This window comes from Oscarella lobularis, chromosome 3 (genome assembly GCF_947507565.1).
Source record: "Oscarella lobularis chromosome 3, ooOscLobu1.1, whole genome shotgun sequence".
Lineage (NCBI taxonomy): Eukaryota > Metazoa > Porifera > Homoscleromorpha > Homosclerophorida > Oscarellidae > Oscarella > Oscarella lobularis.
In genome coordinates, this window is record NC_089177.1 from 2216559 (window position 1) to 2237175 (window position 20617).

Genomic DNA, 20617 nt, shown 5'->3' on the forward strand with positions numbered 1-20617 from the left:
TGTGTCGATCACGTGATTTATTTATTTATTCATTGATCCTTAGCTCTCTCTCTCTCTCAGCGCATACAGTACATTAGAAAAAGTCCATGTTTCCTAGTATGCCCTCTTCAAGGAAACGTTTGTAGATAGCCATAAATTTGACGACAAACGCTTCGAGATGATAGATTGCTTTGGTCCCAAGATGAAGTCGATGTTCGTAGGCTGCTGCCATTTGTGTGACTTGCGCCTTCAATTGACCGTCGCAGTTCAAAATTAGCTCTTCCAGTAAGCCCTGAAGGTAACATTCAATAGAAACCTAAGAAATTTTTTTTGTACCCTCAGAATCATTTCCGGAGGTATGCAGTGGGTGAGAAGTTCAAAAAGTCGTCCGCGAATTTCAAGTATTTTGGCACGACTCTGGTCCTCAACTATAAGTTGGCCAGTTCGTCTCAGGTAAACCTGCCAGTCGCACTCAGGTATCACCTGGTCGCCACTAAATGGATATCTAAAAGAGAGAATGTCTTTACCCCTATTGATTCAATGTTGCGTCATTGTACTTCTGTGAACGACAGGCTTCCAACATAAGCAAGGCCTTGCGAAGATTTCGCCCCGATTGTTCAGCCACTCGATCGCAAAGCTGAGCAGGAAGTCTCAGCGATTCGTGACGAGCCACATTATTCAGCACAGTCATAATCTAGTAAGTCACGATACCCACTACCCCAATACAGCAAACCCGTCTACATGACCACCGACTAATAGAGGTGGCCACTAAGACAGGTTATCTAAGTTCTCCTAACTTCTTCCTTAGTTGGTGCTGCTATTCGTATTGGTAAACAACGACTGCGTATTGCTCCAATGACTTTGCTCGTGCTCTCACAGCACAGAATGAGCCGACAGGACGCCATGTATTTCTCCATGGTACGTCGCAGCCCGTGCTGGGCGTCTATCGACAGCCTGTCGACCTCGTTCAGAACAATAACTGAAGAAAGGAAATGAAGACAGTGTGTGGAAGTATGATGCCCTACCTTTGAAGTCTCTCTGCTGTCCGCTGTCCAACTGTCTAGACTGAGCGACAGTCTTGATGAGCTCTTGAACAACGACGCGGTCGTAGATGCCAGCATCACTGATTCAACAGATCGAGTATACTCCAAAAGAGAGGTGAAAGAGTCGTGGGTCACCTGGCATTCACTTCAATGTGGTAATTGCTAGCAAGGGTCACTAATTCGATTTTTTTATTTGAAGGAGTCTATCAAAAGAAGCCTAAGCCACCTATCTCTCTTCCTCTTATATTAGGAGCGGTACTGTGAACGATTGATGCTCAAGTTTGAGACGTTCCACGCCGGCGCCGTACAGCTCGCGCAGCAGACAGACGATTCGGGTCTTCTTTCCAGCTCCCGACGCCCCGAAGACGAGGAGGTGAGGAAAATCGCCGGCTTCGACCTGTGCACCGCGTTGTCTAGCTGTTTAGGTGCGCTACTGAACAGCGTACGAGTTTTTTCAGCTGTGCTGCTTGGTCTCGGTGATAATCCAATTTGTCGAGAGTTTTCGGTCGGTATTTGTCCACCCAGAGGCTCATTCTTCGTCGTTTGCGTCGCGCCGCCGCCCTTAGAGCACGTTAGGCTGTTTCTGCATGAATTCGTTGCAGCCGGTCGCTTTTGCCTCTTTTGGCGACAATGCCTACGTATTGCACATAGATGCACCGGCGTAAGATGTTTCAGTTGCATTATCGGGATCTTGACCCTTTGTTTTTTGGTGTTCTAGTGAAGACGACAGTTTAGCAGCAGCAGGTCTAATAACACCTGCCTCCTTATTATTTTCTTTTGCTTCTACTTTGTTTAGGTTCTAACGGAGTTGTTCGAATATTTTCGCGACGCAATCTCGAAGTGAAATCAACGCTAAAAGGTTCCACATAGATCTATTTTAATTGTTCACGGACATTGTCAGATTTAGCGTCAGGGCACCGAAAACGCATTACTGGCGTGCGTTTCCACCCGGAAAATCCTCAGCTAGTGTTCTCCTCCTCAGATGACGGTTGCATTGAGTAAGAAAAACACAACTAAAACCCGAACTTGATTTCATGGGGCGTTAGGTGCTGGGACCTCAGAGAGGCGTCTGTTAGCCGATTCTACAGTCTAAGATACCAACGTCAGGCAAAGATATATAATTTACTCTTCTTCTAGTTGTTTTCCTAGCTCGAGGTCGAAGATGCTTTTACGCCTTTGATTTGAACTGCAAGGGAAAGACCCTCGCAGCTGGAACCGATGCACAAGATGGAGATACTTACGTTTTGATATGGTTGTTAAATTCGAACGAAAACATTCTCTCCGTCAATTGATTGTATGCTCCAAAAGGGACGTAAGACACTCGACGCCTCTTTATGGGTTTGAGGAAATTCACTCGGACGATATTACGCAGGTATCTCCCCCTCCCCAATTTCATAAACGTTTTGTTCAATTTTTCTATATATACATTGTATATAGATCAAATTTCATCCCACGAGGAAGAATCACTTGCTTACTGGGTCTACAGTAAGCTAAAGAATGTTTCCCCCGATATGCAAGCTTTATATACATAAGGATGGATTGATGTGTTTGCTTGACTTATCTGAATCTGATAAGGAAGAGGCTCTCGTTAATGTCTTCAATTCAGAATCGTCTGTAGTAAGTTGTCGCTAACGCGCTGGTTATGCATTGATTTTGTTTTCAGAATCGAGCTGGTTTCTATGGCGCCGGTTGGGATTGCATCTATTGTCTTACGCACGTAGAATCTTTCAGTGCGTGGCATGCCTACGAGGTAAATAAGAGAGAAATTCAAGTATAGAGAAAATTTATTTCTGGCAACTTAGGCGGATCGGTTAGCTCAATTGTCTTCATTTAGAGAAGACGTGCAGGTTCTATAGAGAGTGCCTCGCTTTATCAAGTTAGCCTTGCGTGCTTTTCTTCTAGAGTCAGCACGGAGAAAAGATTGACTATCTCGTGGATTGCTCATTTGATAGTCACAATGGGGAGTTGATGCTCCTAGCGGGCGACAAGCGGCAAGTTACTATAGCACTGGGACTACCGCTCTATTTACGTGTTTACATAAAACGCAGTGGTACGGCGTCTTTGTTTGGAATCGATGGAGATCAGATCGCCGCACTCGCATCATTGTCAGGCCACGCAGATGTTATTCGATGCCTCAAAATGAATCAAAGGGTACCGCATGCCTAATTGAATAAGTAGCAAAAAAATATAGAACTGATAGTTCAATCCCTTTTACACGGGAGGCGAAGACGGTCGGATCTGCGCGTGGAAAATAGACGCGGGCGTCAAGTCCGAAGTAAGACGCAATCCTTTTATTTCTCCTCGTAGCGTACGTTGAAATCGTTTAGAAGAGAAAACGAAGGGGTAGAGACAACGTATAAATTTCAAAGCACGCTCCACGTATGTTATAATATAAGACCGAGTCGCGTACGTCGTCGTATACGTCCCCGCCGCAGTACGCGTTTGCAACTCTTTTACATGTTTCACGTCCAAAGATGCGCATTCATAATACGTATACGTGCCCGCGGCGCGCAGGAGAAGACCATCCAGAGGGATCGAGGAGGAAGGATTCTATGGGAAATGCGGAAAGCGACGTCCCGACGCCGGTGGAGCGAAAGCGTCGTTCCACGTCGGACTCCGCCGAGTCGACGCTAGCGCTCTGTTGCTCTCGCGCGCTGACCGACGTCGGTAGCGGCTCGCGAGCGCCCGTACGATCCGTCGCTCCGCGCGCGCGTACCCACGCCGTCGGCGCTCACTTCTCCCATCGAGTCACGAGTAAGTACGACATCAAGGCTCTCATCGGTCGCGGCTCCTTCTCGACCGTCGTTCGAGCGGAGAACAAGACGACGCGCGAACCGCGCGCGATTAAAATCGTCGACATACGCGAGGACAGTTTCGACTGCATAAAGACGGAACTGACGATACTACGGCAGGTCCGTCATCCGCACGTCATCGTTCTGTACGAGGCGTTCGTCACGAACAAGTGCGTCTACATGGTCATGGAGTTGGCGACGGGCGGCGAGCTGTTCGATCGGGTTCTAGCTCAAGGCGGTCGCTATCCCGAACGCGAAGCCGGTCAAGTGACGGGGATGATTGTCGACGGGGTTCGATATCTGCACTCGATCGGTATCACGCATCGGGACTTGAAGCCGGAGAATATATTGTACTATCACCCGGGACGCGATTCGCGCGTCGTCATCACCGACTTCGGTTTGTCTCACGTCGTCGGTTCGAAGGAATCGTCGGAATCGTCCGAGGACGGGATGAGGACGACGTGCGGCACGCCCGAGTATATAGCACCCGAGATTATTCTGCGGCAAGCCTATTCGCGTGCCGTCGACATGTGGGCTGTCGGAGTCATTGTCTATGTGCTCTTGAGTGGGCTCATGCCGTTCAAGGACGATGGAAATAGGAAAAATTTGTATCGAAGAATAATTAAGGCTGATTTCAACTACGATGCCCAAGTATGTACAGTAGTAAAACCTGTCTATACTGATATATCTATGTTTAGCCTTGGCGAGGAGTCTCTGGTACGGCTAAAGATTTCGTTGATCGACTTTTAACTCTCGAGCCTCTGACGAGAATGACGGCAGAGGAAAGTATGAGTCATCGATGGATCATTGCGTTGCAAAAAACAGCACTAGCGCCGCTGCCGTCACCTATCAATAAAGACATTTTGTCCGGAAAAGCTAAAACTCGTAAGCCAGTAAAAAACAAAAAGAGAACCTCGTCTAGAGGAAGTCCCTGAAACTGGGGGCCGATTGTCAACTAGCAATGATAAAGGAACAGCCTTGTTGTACCTAAATGACACCTGCTATACAAAGAAACAACGCAAAGGACCTCTTTCTCTACAGTATATTTATTTCCACAGAACGAATACATAAGGACACCAATATACAGAGAAACAAAAAGGAATGCAAGAGAATAAATCAACGTCAACCGACGACCAAGACATTATCCTCCGGAAAACTATGGTCAGGAACGGGCAAATTGAGCGGCGCCGGACCCTTTCGAATGCGCCCGGACGCATCATAATGGGAACCGTGGCACGGGCAAAAATATCCGCCAAAGTCGCCCTGATGTGATAGGGGAACGCAACCTAGATGCGTGCACACGCCCAACAAAATCAACCACTCCGGCCTTTGAACGCGCGCCTCGTCGTGCTGCGGATCGCGTAGCGTATTGATATCGATGCTGCGTTCGCGCGCGATTTCGTTCTCGGTGCGATGACGTACGAATACGGGCTTGCCGCGCCACTTAATCGTGACTGCTTTACCGGCGACGATATTCGATATGTCGACTTCGACTTTGGAGAGCGCTTTCACGTCGGCCGACGCGCCCATCGTCGAGAGAAAGTCGACGACGACGTTCTTCGCGACGTAGGCGGCCGCCGCGCCGCCCGCCGCTGCCATTGTGTACGTGAACGCGCGTCGACTTACGTCGCCCGTCGCGAGAGCCGTTTTGTCTTTCGTGCTGTCGCGACGATACTCGGAGAAGTCGGGAACGCGCACGTCCGTGTGACCGCACCGAATTTGAGCCGTTCCTAGTCGACATTTACTTGCGTACGCCTTGCGATTATGTGGGCTTACGTAAGAGCGACAACGTTGCTCTTGGAGTTTTCGAGAAGGGTACGATTTGACAACGTACCCCCGATTGGGGCCCCTCCGACGCGATTTCGGTCGTCGCCGGCATCGAACGCACTACCGTCGAGCGCCATATCGACGTCGAACGCAATAGATGGCCAAAACCGGGTGAAACGACTCGCGGTGAAAGCATCGCGTTGTGATGAAGGGCTGGAGTGTGCGCAGCAGGCCTGTGACGTCAATACAAGGACAGACATAGATACTACTCTCTGTCCAGCCTGAGTTGGCCGATCAGAAAGTGCTAATAAAATCTCTATCCTTAGGCGTACACGCGCCGTTCTTACCTTGTTCGAAAGCGCAGAACGATGGGAATTGTTGTAGAATATTTTCGCGTTGATATCTACAAGTTTTAGGGGTGCTGCAATATGTTACACGCCCCCTCATTATCATCATCCGGCGGCCAACTCAGGCTGGACAGAGAGTAGTATATCTATGGTACAGACAACACAAGGCTGGGTACAGATCAAGGCGCAAAACAAAAACACAGCACAGACAATGTTTCTGAGTTTGGCTATTTGTAGCAGACTCTGCATCGGCTTATTGTTCCATATCTGTCGTAGCCGTGTCTTGCACGCTCGTCAAAGTATCTTGTGGATAGCCAATAGGACTTTTCATAGGGCGTTTTATGACCACAATAGCTGTTGTAGCATTCCAAGAAGGGAGCGGATTCATGATAACGCAAGCATGATCCGCTTTTGCCAAGATCAACGGCACTTCCCACTGTATCATGGAATGAAAACTGAATAGAAGAGATAAAGAAATAGTATGTGAGTGGATTTTGATTGATTTCTGCTAACCTGAACGTAACTGTATCCAGACCAAGCACTTCTCCATCCACTTGGACATGACGGATAGGACGTTGACTGGCTATGAACAACAATATGAGTATAGGGTCCCTCACAGACGGCGCAACGACTCGGATGCTTGTTGTCTCGCCCCCATAGCCATGCGCTAAAATCGCGTGATTGGTAATGATCACAAGTGCTAGCTGGATCCGTAGCATTTTGCTGCTGTATTAGGATAGAAGTTCTTGAGACATGATCCAGGGCTAGAAAGATCTTGTCCGTTTCCGCTTCCGTCAACTGGAGCGTTTCCTCCATAACTGTAACCAGTCCATAGCTGGCTGTAGCCATTAGGACACGAGGGAGTGTATCTTGATTGGCTGTGTCGCACAATGATTCCAGTGTAACCGTTTGTCAGTGTGCAGACACCGAAGACGAGAAGAATTGCAATGAACATGGTGAAAAGCGACTTGGCGAGAGTATTTGAAAGATAGCAGATTTCGAAGAGGCTGCCGATGAACGACTGAGTTGATTGACTGCATGTGGCTCTCAGCTCTACTTATATTCTTTCTGGATGCGGCAATTCCGTCTTTTATTGCCTGTTGGTAAAAAACGGCGCCAGCTGCCAGTGGCGTGAGGGTGTTGACAGTTGCTTGAGTCGGGGATTTACCTAGGGCGTTTCTCATTATTTTTTTCTGAAGAGCTAACATGCTCAGCAACTTGAAGAGTAACTGAGTTAGAGGTAGAATTTGAAGCCGCTTTGAATTCTTTACTCAGTGGTCTGGCAAAAATGGTTCGGATTGACAATTCTCCTCATTCGTAGCGCTTTTTCCGCATTGCATTTAAACGCGGTAATTACGTCATTAAACAATAACAATTTACAATAACAATTTACATCTTACCTGGGCGTTTCTCAAGACCTCGTGCACTACTCCGTAACTTGAAGTGAAAGGCAGAATTCGACCGCCGGCCGCTTCCTGTCAGCAAGTCAGTGGTGGTGTACAATTCTCCGCATTTTTGGGAGCTTTTTGTATTTTACTCTTTAGACGCGGCATTTCAAGCAATTGTCGACACCGACACGCCGCCGGCTAGTGTCGTTCTTTGCCAACTAATTAGCGCGAAGGCTTGCATGCATACCTATGCCACTACCTATATGCCTGCCTATGCACAAGCCACCAGGTCACGCGCGCAGGGCCTGGCTTGATGCACCGGTATAACCGGTATCCCCGGTATCTACGTATCTAGGCAGATGCGCAGCTTCCCATATCGCTTACCGTACGCAGCGGCACTAAAATGCGCTATTTACATAGTGTGACGTCATAAATTTCACGTTGCTACACATGCACGTATCCTTCGAGTTCTATAAAGTAGTTACATTCCGTGCACGATGTCCAGGCCCTCTCTCCCCCGGATGTTACCGATGGGGGAGAGAGGGTCTGGAACCGAGGCTACGTGATAAACTCTCCGATCCTTTTTACTTCGTCCACGACAGCAGTGGTGTGATACAAAGTCTACCCTAAAGGCACGGACGCAGATGGCTGATCTTGTAGTAAGAAGTACAGCACTTGAATGTACGGCTCAGGTTTAGCGCCTAGCGCTGTACACGTGAATAATGGTCAACACTTTGTGATCAAATGTTTAGTGTAGTCAATATTGTTAAAATTGGGCGCCCAAGTCGCATGCGCAAACAGGGCGGCCAAACCAGAGACAAACCATATCTATGGCCAAACCATATATATGGCCAAACAGGGCAAAGGAAGGCAAAGAAAAGAAACGATGCTAACGCACGCGAGTCAGGTGAGCGATCTTCGACGAAAAGGTAGACAGTACAGAATCTCGCTATTCTCTGTCGTTCTTTTTTGTATGATCGAACGCGAGTAGCATTAAGGAAATAGAAAGATGTTGTCATGTGTGGGGACCCTAAGAAGAACGCGTGGCTAAACCGTTTAGATAACGACCGTTTCCTAGGCGGTCTTTAGTAGACAGAGTGTTGGAATGAATGCTTTTCCGCTTTTTCTTCTGCTGCCGCCGAGCCAGAACCTTTCGGGTCGACGGGAATGGAAGGCGAGCTCGATTACGAGGAGGAAATAGACGATGGCGGTAAATCGCCGCCACCGCCAATTGAGAATGCGGAAGAAGAAGAAAAAGAAAAAGACGAAAAAATGGGCGCGGCGGAAGAGGACGAATGCGATGGAGAAGTGAAATCGGACTTGGAAGACGGAGAATTAGAAGATGACGTCAGACTTTTTTTTGAGTAAGAAACTTCTACACTGCTAAATGTATTTCTAGGAGGATTTGGAAGGTGAAGAGGATAAGGCGGACGATAATGTTCCAGCAAAGAAAATGATAAAAACGTATAAGAGCGGAGGATGAGGTAAGACTGAGAAGTGTCATTGAATTCATCTGTGACGTCTTCTATCTCTGGTCTTCTTTCAGAAGGCCATCATCCCTATCTTCAGTCAGGTGATGCAGTAGATCCTTTGCTCTTTTGTTTCTTATATTTTTTCACTTATAGGACTCATCCGTACGCTATAATGTCTCGGGCTCCACCGCCGCCACATTGGGTTTCAGACATGCATCCTTATCCTCCTGGTCCTGGATATCATGGGTCTGTGAAAAGGAAATCGGCTTGGGAAAGAGAAATGAAAATGTCAAGGTAATCAATGTTATTGGTATCACCAGAAAAAGATTAGATGGCAGTAAGTTCTTATACAATAAAGACGGACGCTTTTGCTCCTTTCTATTTGTTTGACCCAAACCCCTATAACCCTAATAAACAGACAGACATTCATGCGCTTGCATATAGGGTACCAGAATTAGAAAAAACCTCAAAGCTTTGAGGCCAGCTACTAGAACTTGTAGTACTGGTCATGTATAGTACCGGTCAATATACATGACCGGCTAGCACGGCACCGTAACTTCTTCATCCAGATTCGTTTATTTCATACACTTAGTACTCCACAGCAAAAGGAAAAAAACACAAAACACTACTAAAGCGGTTTCTTACATAGTCTCGGTAGTCAGACCCTAAGCGCTTACCTCGATCGCACTCCTACGTAGTACGTCGTGTAATGAAATACTTGTGTCGCCCATATTGCATAACTACGCCTAACAGACTAGTAGCTATTTGTAGTATCCATACTGTGTGGTGATTTCTACCTGTAACAACGACGGTCGTTCTCTTACAGAGTTTTAGATCTTGAATGGCGTGGAGCACGCGTCGTAGCGCTGCTCATTTGTAGCAGACTTTGCATCGGCTTATTGTTCCAAGTCTGCTGTAGCCATGTCTTGGAGCCTCGTCAAAGTATCTTGTGGATAGCCAGTAGGACTTGTCATCGCCTGTTACTATACTACAATGGTTGTTGTAGCATTCCAAAAAGGGGATAGATTCATGGTAACGCAGGCACGATCCGCTTTTGCCAAGATCAACGGAAGATCCCACTGAGGGATGAGGTGAAAACTAAATAGAAGAGAAAAAAGAAATAGTACTACATAGTATACTACATATACTATGTATGGAATATGGGCGAATTTTGATTTGTGCTGACCTCAACGAAACTGTATCCAGACCAAGCACTTCTCCATCCACTTGGACATGACGGATACGTTGGTGACTGGCTATGAACAACAATGTGGGATATGGTCCCTCACAGACGGTACAACGACTCAGATGCTTGTTGTCTCGTGCCCATAGCCATGCGCTATGATCGTCGTAATGGTAATGATCACAACTGCTGGGACCCGTTCAACTGACAAATAATCTCGCTTTATTTGTATAGAAGAATGATCAAACAGATAAAAGCAAAACAGACAGACGAAGCTTCGGGACTAAAGGAGTTATTTGTAGCAGACTCTGCATCGGCTTATTGTTCCATATCTGTTGGAGCTGTGTCTTGGACCCTCGTCAAAGTATCTTGTGGATAGCCAGTAGGACTTGTCATCGCCCGTTATTCGATAGCAATTGCTGCTGCGACATTCCAAGAAGGGATTAGATTCGTGGTAACGCAGGCAAGATCCGCTTTTGCCAAGATCAACGGCACCTCCTGCTGTGGAATGACGTGAAAACTGAAAAGAACAGAAAAAAGAAAATAGTATACGTATGGAATTTTGATTGATTTGTGCTAACCTCAACGAAACTGTATCCAGACCAAGCACTTCTCCATTCACTTGGACATGACGGATAGGACGTTGACTGGCTATGAACAGTAATATGAGTATACGGGCCCTCACAGACGGCACAACGACTTGGATGCTTGTTGTCTCGTCCCCATAGCCATGCGCTATAATCGCCTCTGTGCCAGTGATCACAAGTGTTGGATCCATAACATAATGCTGCTGCATTAGGATAGAAGTTCTTGAGACATGATCCAGGGCTGGAAAGGTCTTGTCCGTTTCCATTTCCTGCATTTGGAACGTTTCCTCCATAACTGTAACCAGTCCATAGCTGGGTGTAGCCGTAAGGACACGAGGGAGCGTGTCTCGATTGGCTGTGACGCACAATGATTCCAGTGTAGCCGTTTGTTAGTGTGCAGACACCTACGATGAGAAGAATTGCAATGAACATAGTGAAGAGCGACTTGGCGAGAGTATTTGAAAGATAGCAGATTTCGAAGAGGCCGCCGATGAACGACTGAGGTTGATTGACTGTGGCTTTGCCCAGCTCTACTTATATTCTTTCTTAGATGTGACAATTCCGCTTTCTATTGCTTTGGTGGCAAAAAACGGCACCAGCCGGCGTGTGACGGTGTCGACAATTGCTTGAGTCACGGTGCGGGGGATTTACCTGGGGCAGCAAGTCAGTGGCGTACAATTCTCCGCATTTTTGGGGTGCTTTTTCCGTATTGTCGACAATTTAGACGCGGCATATTTCAAGCAATTGTTGACACCATCACTCCGCGTTTCGTTCTTTGCCAAAATGGTAATAGAAAACGGAATCCGAAAAGAATTGAGTAACGGTGCGGAGGGCCGAGGGGGGGCGTGCAACTTGAAATCAAAAGCAGAATTCGAAGGGCCCCGAAGGCGTTTTCAAAGACAAAGTAAGAAAACGCGATAGGGGAGGGTAAACATTATGTTTCCCCTGGATTAAGATTCTCAAAAATCTTTGCCAAGAGCTAAATAGCCTTGACCGTCATAGCTTTCGCCCCGCCCATTTCCGATCCCTAGCAGTTCGCGGCGAAACGTGATTTAGCGATCGAGTACAGTGCAAGACTGCAATGAGAAACCAAGACAGAGAAAACGCTACCGTAAAACATACGCTAATATGCAGCTAGTACTGCTAGGTAAAAACAGTCACTGCATGCAATGTATTTCGGCTCACCCGGCTTTCAACATGCTTACAGTTGGCATACTATAGTTGAATAGCAGGTAGTCGAGCTTGTATAAGTCTAGCAGTTTGCCTAGTACCTCCGCACTCAAGCTCCTAAAGCTCTCTCTAAATTTCGGCCTCGATGAAAACGCCGGATTTTTGTGGGGTACTCGTAGGTCCGTAGGCGCCCCAATAGCATTCAATATATACTTGGTATCTTCATCAAGCGTATCGGTCGACGCATAAAAATCGTAGTGCACGACACATGGCTCGCACAAAGTTGAAGCTGGCCGCCAATGAACGTTTTCGCTAGAGGGACGCGCAGCATACTTTGCAACGTAGGAAGCGAACTCGTCGAATCGTACCCCTCGGCCAGTCTCGATCTTCTGCTCGCTCAGACCACCTCGTTCACGCAGTATTTGCTCTCCTATAGTCCGAAAAATTCCTGGTACAGCTGTAACGAATTTACTCGTATAGGCCGACATTAGTCGATCGAGCGGCTCCCTGTGCACCATGACCTTCGTATAGGTGCGTAGTTTTTCATCCAGCTGAGTCGAATTATCAGATTTTGCCAGTGTAGTGTACTTTTCCCTAATGTGTACCTTGTACTGCCCAATACTCTCAAGATTGGGAGCTTTACCGGTCAGTACTAAAATGAGCGATTTCCACGACGTACAGCCCGCTTTTTGTACTTCACAGTAGATCAGTTTATGCTTGTCGTCAACAATCATTTGACGGCGAATAGACGGCTTAGGAAATTTGCGTTGAAGTTGCGTTTCCGACCGAAACCGTTTGCATGCGTTTTCAACCCATTTTTTTCTTTCGCGAAAGCGACGTCCGACTCGATTCGCCGATACGGAGAGATCCTCAAGCTCAATAGTCGTTGTCCCGGCGTCGCTAATTACTACCGGTACGAGAGATTTCGTCACTGCGGCGACCGTTTGATAGGCAGCAGTAGCAGGTTTAGAGATGCGGCGAGGGAGGCCATCTCGAAAATGATACGTGAACTTGAAGAAGTAAAGAAGTGCTAGCGTTGTTAGAAGAGCAGCGACTACAAGTAGGCCTAGTCAGTGTTCAGTTACCTTATATATAGCATTTAGTAAAGGGAGCTTACGGTAAGCGATCCGCATGCCTCGCAAGTTGCTAACACATAGCTCGGAAGAAAGGAGGCGTACTTATAGCGCGCGAAGGCTTATTGCAGAGGCGTAGGAAGCGCAGCGGCTTAACTTAGTTAAGCCTTTGTAACCCGTCGCTAGCGCCAGACCTGAAAATTTTTATTTCTCTTTTCTTTATTGAATAAAGACGTCGTAGCTTCCCATCGCTTACTGTACGCTGCGGTATTTTAGTGAGTGTTCACTAAAATGCGCTATTTACATAGTGTGAGTGACGTCATAAATTTCACGTTGCTACACATGCACGTATCCTTCGAGTTCTATAAAGTAGTCTTATATTCTGTGCACGAAGGACGTGATGGCCGATCTTGTAACTAAGAAGTACAGTAATTGAAGATAGTATGCCATATGAATGTACGGCTCAGGTTTAAGTACGCAGTAGCGCTGTACACGTGAATAATGGTCAACACTTGGTGATCAATAAAAAATGTTTAGTCAATACGTATAGTTAAAATTGGGCGCCCAAGTCGCATGCGCAAACAGGGCAAAGGAAAGAAACGATGCTAACGCACGCGAGCCAGGTGAGCGATCTTCGACGAAAAGGTACAGAATCTTGCTATTCTCTGTCTTTCTTTTTTGTATGATCGAACGCGAGTAGCATTAAGGAAATAGAAAGATGTTGTCATGTGTGGGGTCCCTAAGAAGAACGCGTGGCTAAACCGTTTAGATAACGACCGTTTCCTAGGCGGTCTTTAGTAGACAGAGCGTTGGAATGGATGCTTCTTCTTCTGCTGCCGCCGAGCCAGGACCTTTCGGGTCGACAGGAATGGAAGAAGAAGGCGAGCTCGATTACGAGGAGGAAATAGACGATGGCGGTAAACCGCCGCCACCGCCAATTGAGAATGCGGAAGAAAAAGAAAAGGACGAAGAAATGGGCGCGGCGGAAGAGGGTGAATGCGACGGAGAAGTGAAATCGGACTTGGAAGACGGAGAATTAGAAGATGACGTCAGACTTTTTTGAGTAGGAAACGTCTACGCTGCTAATTGTATTTCTAGGAGGATTTGGAAGAAGGGGAGGTGAAGGATAAGGCGGACGATAATGTTCCAGCAAAGAAAATGATAAAAACGTATAAGAGCGGAGGACGAGGTAAGACGGAGAAAAAAGTTTCATTGAATTCATCCGTGACGCCTTCTATCTCTGATCTTACTCCAGAAAGCCATCATTCCTATCTTCAGTCAGGTGATGCAGTAGATCCTTTGCTCTTTCGTTTCTTGTATTCTTTCACTTATTGTAGACTTGGCTCATCCGTACGCTATGATGTCTCGGGCGCCACCGCCGCCGCATTGGGTTTCAGACATGCATCCTTATCCTCCTGGTCCTGGATATCATGGGCCTGTTAAAAAGGAGGAATCGGCTTGGGAAAGAGGAATGAAAAATGTCAAGGTAATCAATACTATTGGTATCACAGAAAAGTATTAGATGGCAGTAAGTTCTCGTACAATAAAGACGGGAGCTTTTGCTTCTTTCTATTCATTGTACCAAAACCCTCCAGATGAACAGACAGACATTCGTGCACTTGCATAAAGGGTGCCATCATAAACACCTGTCGCTCAAAATTAGAAAAAGCTCGAAGCACATAACGCTCGCATGATCAGATCACAATCTTGCATTTTATTGTACTGTGAAGTGATCACTAAACTATGGCACTGTAGGTCCTAAAGGCAAAAAAGCAGGAACGATTTGGTGGAGATGGATCTGGTCCGCTTAGTGACGACGATGATCACCATCGGAAACATCGCCGGCGATCCTTATCATCCGAGTAGGCTAATCTAAGCACATTTTGACTTTTTTTAGAGAACTCTCACCTAGGAGCCGATCTAGAAGCAGAAGTCCGCAAAGAAATCGAAGGCGATACGCGGCGGGAAGTCGAAGTGCGTCGCCGTCGCGTCGCGATGGCGGCGGAAGTTTACGTCGACGAGACGATCCTCCGTCCTCGTGGAGTCACCAGCAGCCGGACGAGTGGAAGGATCCGTGGCGACGGTCACCGTCGCCTTCGTCGCGACGACGAGCGAGAGTTCCATCACTGCGTAGAGAAAGATCGCCTCTGCAGCGCGATCAAGACAGAGGACGAGATTGGGAAACAGAACGAGACAGAGACAGAGATAGGGACAGAGACCGGGACAGAGACAGAGACTACAGGTTAGGGGGTCTTTACACAAGGGCGTAACGCTAGATGAGAGAGTTCTTTAGGTCTAGAACTTATAAACGCGGTAGGTCTCGATCGAGATCTAGGTCACGATCAAAGGTAACGGTGTAGAAAAACGAATCATCTTGATACCCAATGTCATCTTTTCTTAGGATCGAGATTACAAGAGACGGAAGGAGTCTAGTCCTAGAAGGTTTGAGGAAACGTCGTTGGGGATGAATCATATGATTTTTAGTGTACGCGTCTAGACGCGTGCGATCACCGAGCCCGAGATCTCGACGCGACGGACGACGCACACGATCTCGATCGCGTGATCGAGAACGCGACCGGGAACGGGAACGCGAACGCGAGCGTGAACGCGAAAGAGAAAGGGATCGCGAGCGAGAGCGACAGAGAGAAAGGAATCGCGATAGAGAGAGAAATCGCGATCGTTCTTCCCCTAGCGGCGGCGAATCGAAGTCGAGATCGAGGGATTGGCGCAGTCCGGGTCAAGAAGCGAAGCGGCGAGGTACCGTCGATGAAAGAGACGAACGGCAACAGCAACAGGATGCCGAGAGACGTGGGAAGTCGAGGAGAAGTCGGAGCAGGTGATCGAGTCGTCGCTGGCTACGAATTCAATATCAATAGTCTTGTTTAGCTCTTCGTCTTCGTCGTCGTCATCGTCGTCGTCTTCTGAAGCACCGCTCTCGGCTAAGAACGGCGACGGCGACGACCCTTCGTCTTATCAGCCTTGCGTGTCGCCTGTGTCGCCGAATGTGAAGCGCGATGTAAGCCCTATCAGTTCGGCTGAATCGAAGAAGCGTTCTCAGCCGAAATCAGTAAGTCGATGGGAGATCGAAGATATGCGTAATCCGTCAATTGTTTTTTAGGGCATATCGTTCAAGCTGGTTGGAAAGAGGCGGCTGCTTGGCGGCGTCACTGCTGCTGCTTCTGTTGCAGATGATTCGCACTCTCCCCCCAGAAGTCCAGACAGCGTGTCTGCTCCTGCAACGGCCACTGCCGATGATGGCAAGTCTGAAGAAGCTTCACTTCGAAAGCAGCGTCTTCTTGAGGAGTTGCGAGCCGTTGAAGCCGCAATAGCGAGAAAGAGGGCGAAAATGAAATCAAGCAAATAGATGGTTCGGCAAATGTAAATCAAGATCAAATAAAACGGTGCTAAAAACGTTGGAATAGAACAAAGCACGATTTTGAATGTGATTAAAATGTTTATCGCTTTTTTTGCGAACTCAAGTGCGCTAAAGGAAGACGCTGTTTTTTTGTGTACACTGCCACGTCACACGTCACGTGTTCTCCTCTCGCGAGTCTCGGGCGTCGTCTCGCAATGACTGCCGCGGAACAGGCTTGCTACACTCTTCTCAACGTCTCCGACGATTCGGAGACGCCGAACGAAATGCAGCTGCGTCAAGATCTTCGTACGTGGAGGGGCCCCCTCAGAAGGAGATCTCCATATTCCGCTCTTTCCCCCGTAGAGAAAGGCGACACGTCGACGCGCATCGCGACAGTGAAAACGATCATACAAATGATCCTGAACGGCGAAAAGATGCCGGGACTTCTAATGCCCATGATCCAATACGCGATGCCGACCGACGATCATCTCATGAAGAAATTGCTTCTCGTCTTCTTCGAAATTGTCCCGAAAACGCAGCCGGACGGAAAACTCCTCCACGAAATGATCCTAGTCTGCGACGCCTATAGACGAGTGAGAAAGGCGAAGAGAGACAGAGAGAGAGAGAGAAATGGTCACTCGTTTTCTAGGACCTTCAACATCCCAATGAATACATCCGTGGATCGACTCTACGTTTCCTGTGCAAACTCAAAGTAATGGGGCAGTGAGATCTATAGGTTCGGAACCTGTGAAGTGATGCGTTACATAGGAACCGGAGCTGCTTGAGCCCCTGATGCCGGCCATTCGCCAGTGTCTCGAGCACCGTCACGCCTACGTTAGACGAAACGCTGTTCTGGCCATCTACACTATATACAAGTGAGAAATCGATTAAATTCAATACTAATTCATTATTGGTGTTATTTAGGAGTTTTGACTATCTGATATCCGACGCTCCCGAGTTGATGCAGGATTTTCTCGAGAAGGAGCAGGACGCCTCTTGCAAGCGAAACGCTTTTATGATGCTCATTCACGTCGATCAGGAGCGAGCGCTCGACTATCTGAGCACGTGCATCGACCAAGTTCACACGTTCAACGACATTCTCCAACTCGTCATAGTGGAATTAGTTTACAAGGCGAGAAGAGGAATACCTGAAGGAGGGGCACCTTAATTTGTATTCTTAGGTTTGCTTTGCTAATCCGTCGGAGAGGGTTCGCTTTATACGCTGTATTTACAATCTCCTCAATTCGTCTTCGTCGGCTGTGAGATATGAGGCAGCTGGGACTTTGGTCACGCTCTCTTCGGCTCCTGCGGCAGTGAAGGTTCGCTGCACTCGTTTCTTTTCTCTCTCGTTGCCTTGACAACGTTATGTCTTTCCAGGCTGCTTCTATTTGCTACGTGGATCTTATTGTGAAGGAAAGCGACAATAACGTGAAGCTGATTGTTTTGGATAGGCTGATCGAGTTGAGAGAGAATCCGTCGCACGAACGAGTCTTGCAAGTGGGCTTGCACCCTTGTTCGATTGCCGTCTCCTCTACTCTACTTTTGACTAGGACCTCGTTATGGACATCCTTCGCGTTTTGTCTTCGACCGATCTCGAAGTGAGAAGCAAATGTTTAGATCTCGTTTTAGATCTGATTTCGTCGAGAAACATCGAAGAGGTGACGCAAAAAATTAGAGCCGTCCTTTCCTGTTCGCAAAAAAAGTCGTTTTCAGGTTGTACTAGTTCTTAAAAAGGAAGTGTCTAACACTACGAACGAGGCTGGTCAGCGAGACGACGTTGGATCCTACAGACAGGTAAGAAAGAGAACGAGGAAGGAACTAGTACGGAGCCTATATAGTCCTTTTTTTTCCCGTAGCTCTTGGTTCGTACTCTTCACTCGTGCAGTATCAAATTTCCCGACGTTGCGCCGTCGGTCATACCCGTGTTGCTGGAGTTTCTCAGCGACACGAACGAAGATGCGGCGGCCGACGTCCTCGTCTTCGTCAGGGAAGCGATTCAGAAATCGGATTCTCTACGACCGACGATCGTCAATCGTCTTCTCGACGAATTTCACAGAATCAAATCGCAAAGGTATCGTGTGAGCTATCCTTTTTTATTTTACCACCTTCTGTGATGACGATAAACAGGATTCATCAAGCGACCATGTGGATTTTGGGCGAATACTGCGTCACAGTGCCGGAAATTCGGCACTTCATGGACGAAATCAAAAAGGCGGTGGGAGAGGTACGTAAACAGGCAGAAAAGTTCCTCGTAATTCTTCAGCATTGACCCTTTCTCAGGTTCCGATGGTTGATTCTGAGTTGAGGAAAGCAGCTGCGGTCGAAGAAAGCGACGGTGAGACTAATCATAAAAAGCATCGACTTCCTTTCAGCAACACTTTCTTCTTCTTCAGAAGCGCCGTCGTCGTCGTCTTCGTCGACGTCCGGTCGAATGCTCGTCACAGCGGACGGCACGTACGCGACGCAAAGCGCCTACACGGCGAAAGCGTCCAAGAAGGGAGCAGCCGAGAAGAGGTATCACTGCACCACGATGAAATCTTGCAGTGCTCGTAAGCGTTTATTAGACCGATTCTGCGCGGCTACCTTTTGGACGGCGATTTCTACGTTGGCTCCGTTTTGGGATCGACGCTTACCAAGCTGGCGCTCAGATTTTTGTCTCTCGTACCTGATCCAGCCAAGCAAAACGTAAGACCAAATGATGACTTGAGTGTATACGTATAATTCTTCTCCGAAAAGGCGTTCTGCGGCGAAAGTATGCTTATTGTATCCAGCATGATTCATCTGGGAAAGTCGGGGCTGCCCAAACAGGTCGGCCACGGACGCGTCTTCTCCTTTTCGCGTGTGCCATGGGTTATTTGTAGCCGATTGCTGACGACGATTTGGATCAGTTGATGCTGTGCATTCGCGTCATGTGCGATCGATCGCCCTTTATGATCGAAGTGTTCAACAGGCAGTGCCGAAGCTCGTTGTCGATGATGCTCGCTGTCAAGGAAGAAAGACCCAAAGTATCCAAGGTTTGGGAAAAGTGAAATGACTAGATAAGTGGCAAAGAACGTACGCGCGCAGGCTGCCGAACGGAGAAAAGCGTTTATGAACGAAGAAGCCGACGATCCCATTTCTTTTGTGCAACTGGTGCCCAAGCAGGACGGAGGAACAACCGAGGTGTGTTGTCATGATCATGACGTTGATGTTCCCCCAGCAATTATCGTCGTCTTTCTAGAATCAATTCGAGGCAAGTTTGCTTCAAGCTGTTGGCACCGCACCCAAGAAAACGGATACGGTATCATCGAAATCTCAGCTGAACAAGGTTCTGTATTCCCTATGATTGATAAGAAGAAATGACGGTGTAATTTTGCGTCTCGAAGGTTCACCAATTGACTGGGTTCAGCGATCCCGTCTACGCCGAAGCCTACGTGCACGTCAATCAGTTTGATATCATCCTCGACGTTCTCGTGGTCAACCAGACGACGGACACGCTGCAGGGATTGACCGTTGAGCTAGCCACGCTTGGTAGGAGCGACCGATTTTGTTGGGACTCTGTCCTCTTTCATTGGCGCGTTCAGGGGATTTGAAATTGGTTGAAAAACCGATGCCTCTTACTCTTGGGCCTCACGACTTCTGCAACATCAAGGTTTGTTATAGAGAAGAGTCGGCTAGGTTGAATTACTGAATCCTTTTATTAGGCTAGCGTCAAAGTGGCTTCGACGGAAAATGGGATCATCTTCGGGAACATCGGTTTTTCTTTTGAAGAATTCGCAGTTTTCGTACTGTTACCTTTTTTTTTCTTTTAGTTTATGATGTTTCCGGTGGACAGTCAGATCGAAATTGCGTCATTCTCAACGACATTCACATTGACATCATGGACTACATCGTTCCGGCACATTGCTCGGACTCGGAATTTCGAAAAATGTGGGCCGAGTTCGAATGGGAGAACAAGGCAAGAGAAAGGTTGCAAAGTTTTCTAAAGTTGGAACATCTGTTACAGGTCACCGTTTCCACGAATATTACCGGTATGCAAGAATATTTAAAGCATCTACTCAAGTGCACAAACATGCAGTGTCTGACACCAGAAGAGGTAGAGAGACCGTTTAAATACGTGTTCTTGTGGGGATTTGTTTTTCAGGCGCTCTCCGGTGACTGTGGTTTTATGGCTGCGAATCTTTATGCTAGAAGCATATTTGGTGAAGATGCACTGGCCAACTTGAGTATTGAAAAAGGGGCCGAAGGTGCGCCGGTGACTGGGCACATTCGAATCAGGGCAAAAAGCCAGGTGAGTTTTCTTGAATCGAGATGATTCGTTATTTTGAATTTGCCGCAGGGAATGGCGTTGAGCCTTGGCGATAAAATTAATTTGTCACAGAAAGTACAGAAGTGATGCAGAACGAATAATTTGCCGGCTTTGTTGTAGGCTCGAGAAAATATACCCGATTTCCCTTTTACTATGTCACGTGACTTTATCAT

General features: G+C 47.5%; 7 protein-coding genes and 1 pseudogene across 8 annotated transcripts; 4 read left to right on the top strand and 4 right to left on the bottom strand.

The window, feature by feature from the left end:
* Positions 1-4: 4 nt before the first annotated feature.
* On the bottom strand, positions 5-1585 carry LOC136185050 (replication factor C subunit 3-like). Its single transcript, XM_065972094.1, has 8 exons — positions 1469-1585; positions 1282-1419; positions 1158-1225; positions 1005-1102; positions 777-958; positions 537-673; positions 316-484; positions 5-271 (listed from the first exon to the last, which is right to left on the bottom strand). The coding sequence occupies exons 1-8, from the start codon at positions 1553-1555 to the stop codon at positions 74-76; spliced, it is 1077 nt and encodes a 358-aa protein (XP_065828166.1). The 5' UTR covers positions 1556-1585; the 3' UTR covers positions 5-73.
* Positions 1579-3431, top strand: LOC136185051 (WD repeat-containing protein 89-like). 2 transcript variants are annotated; one of them, XM_065972096.1, is made up of 15 exons: positions 1579-1683; positions 1741-1766; positions 1819-1881; positions 1924-2020; positions 2069-2124; positions 2172-2274; positions 2331-2394; positions 2460-2507; positions 2556-2639; positions 2686-2772; positions 2825-2869; positions 2925-3013; positions 3071-3173; positions 3223-3297; positions 3350-3431. In XM_065972096.1, the coding sequence occupies exons 1-15, from the start codon at positions 1610-1612 to the stop codon at positions 3380-3382; spliced, it is 1047 nt and encodes a 348-aa protein (XP_065828168.1). In that variant the 5' UTR covers positions 1579-1609; the 3' UTR covers positions 3383-3431. The 2 variants fall into 2 exon arrangements, with proteins under 2 accessions (XP_065828168.1, XP_065828169.1); XM_065972097.1 differs by having other exon boundaries at positions 1930-2020.
* Positions 3364-5837, top strand: LOC136185048 (serine/threonine-protein kinase H1-like). The gene is made up of 3 exons (XM_065972092.1): positions 3364-3401; positions 3497-4465; positions 4513-5837. Exons 2-3 carry the CDS (start codon positions 3497-3499, stop codon positions 4747-4749), a joined length of 1206 nt encoding a protein of 401 aa, XP_065828164.1. The 5' UTR covers positions 3364-3401; the 3' UTR covers positions 4750-5837.
* LOC136185057 (cytochrome b-c1 complex subunit Rieske, mitochondrial-like) lies at positions 4845-5967 on the bottom strand. The gene is made up of 3 exons (XM_065972105.1): positions 5929-5967; positions 5591-5814; positions 4845-5544 (listed from the first exon to the last, which is right to left on the bottom strand). The coding sequence occupies exons 2-3, from the start codon at positions 5775-5777 to the stop codon at positions 4937-4939; spliced, it is 795 nt and encodes a 264-aa protein (XP_065828177.1). The 5' UTR covers positions 5778-5814; positions 5929-5967; the 3' UTR covers positions 4845-4936.
* Positions 5968-6140: 173 nt separating this feature from the next.
* Positions 6141-6916, bottom strand: LOC136184492 (collagen alpha-2(IV) chain-like; annotated as a pseudogene).
* A 4703-nt stretch (positions 6917-11619) lies between these two features.
* LOC136184400 (carbohydrate sulfotransferase 8-like) lies at positions 11620-12895 on the bottom strand. The gene is made up of 2 exons (XM_065971289.1): positions 12846-12895; positions 11620-12782 (listed from the first exon to the last, which is right to left on the bottom strand). The coding sequence occupies exons 1-2, from the start codon at positions 12859-12861 to the stop codon at positions 11740-11742; spliced, it is 1059 nt and encodes a 352-aa protein (XP_065827361.1). The 5' UTR covers positions 12862-12895; the 3' UTR covers positions 11620-11739.
* A 390-nt stretch (positions 12896-13285) lies between these two features.
* On the top strand, positions 13286-16275 carry LOC136184620 (U1 small nuclear ribonucleoprotein 70 kDa-like). The gene is made up of 12 exons (XM_065971532.1): positions 13286-13446; positions 13589-13849; positions 13900-13990; positions 14057-14083; positions 14139-14287; positions 14557-14663; positions 14714-15043; positions 15095-15149; positions 15203-15243; positions 15299-15637; positions 15688-15868; positions 15920-16275. Exons 2-12 carry the CDS (start codon positions 13616-13618, stop codon positions 16163-16165), a joined length of 1800 nt encoding a protein of 599 aa, XP_065827604.1. The 5' UTR covers positions 13286-13446; positions 13589-13615; the 3' UTR covers positions 16166-16275.
* A 58-nt stretch (positions 16276-16333) lies between these two features.
* Positions 16334-20595, top strand: LOC136184615 (coatomer subunit beta-like). Its single transcript, XM_065971526.1, has 25 exons — positions 16334-16462; positions 16520-16749; positions 16806-16868; positions 16925-17031; positions 17081-17288; positions 17338-17475; positions 17534-17653; positions 17707-17814; positions 17870-17950; positions 18013-18227; positions 18284-18380; positions 18437-18491; positions 18550-18670; positions 18721-18841; positions 18893-18964; positions 19018-19170; positions 19223-19318; positions 19377-19463; positions 19522-19666; positions 19720-19787; positions 19840-19891; positions 19948-20093; positions 20142-20231; positions 20280-20426; positions 20475-20595. Exons 1-25 carry the CDS (start codon positions 16372-16374, stop codon positions 20529-20531), a joined length of 2868 nt encoding a protein of 955 aa, XP_065827598.1. The 5' UTR covers positions 16334-16371; the 3' UTR covers positions 20532-20595.
* The last annotated feature ends 22 nt before the right edge of the window (positions 20596-20617 follow it).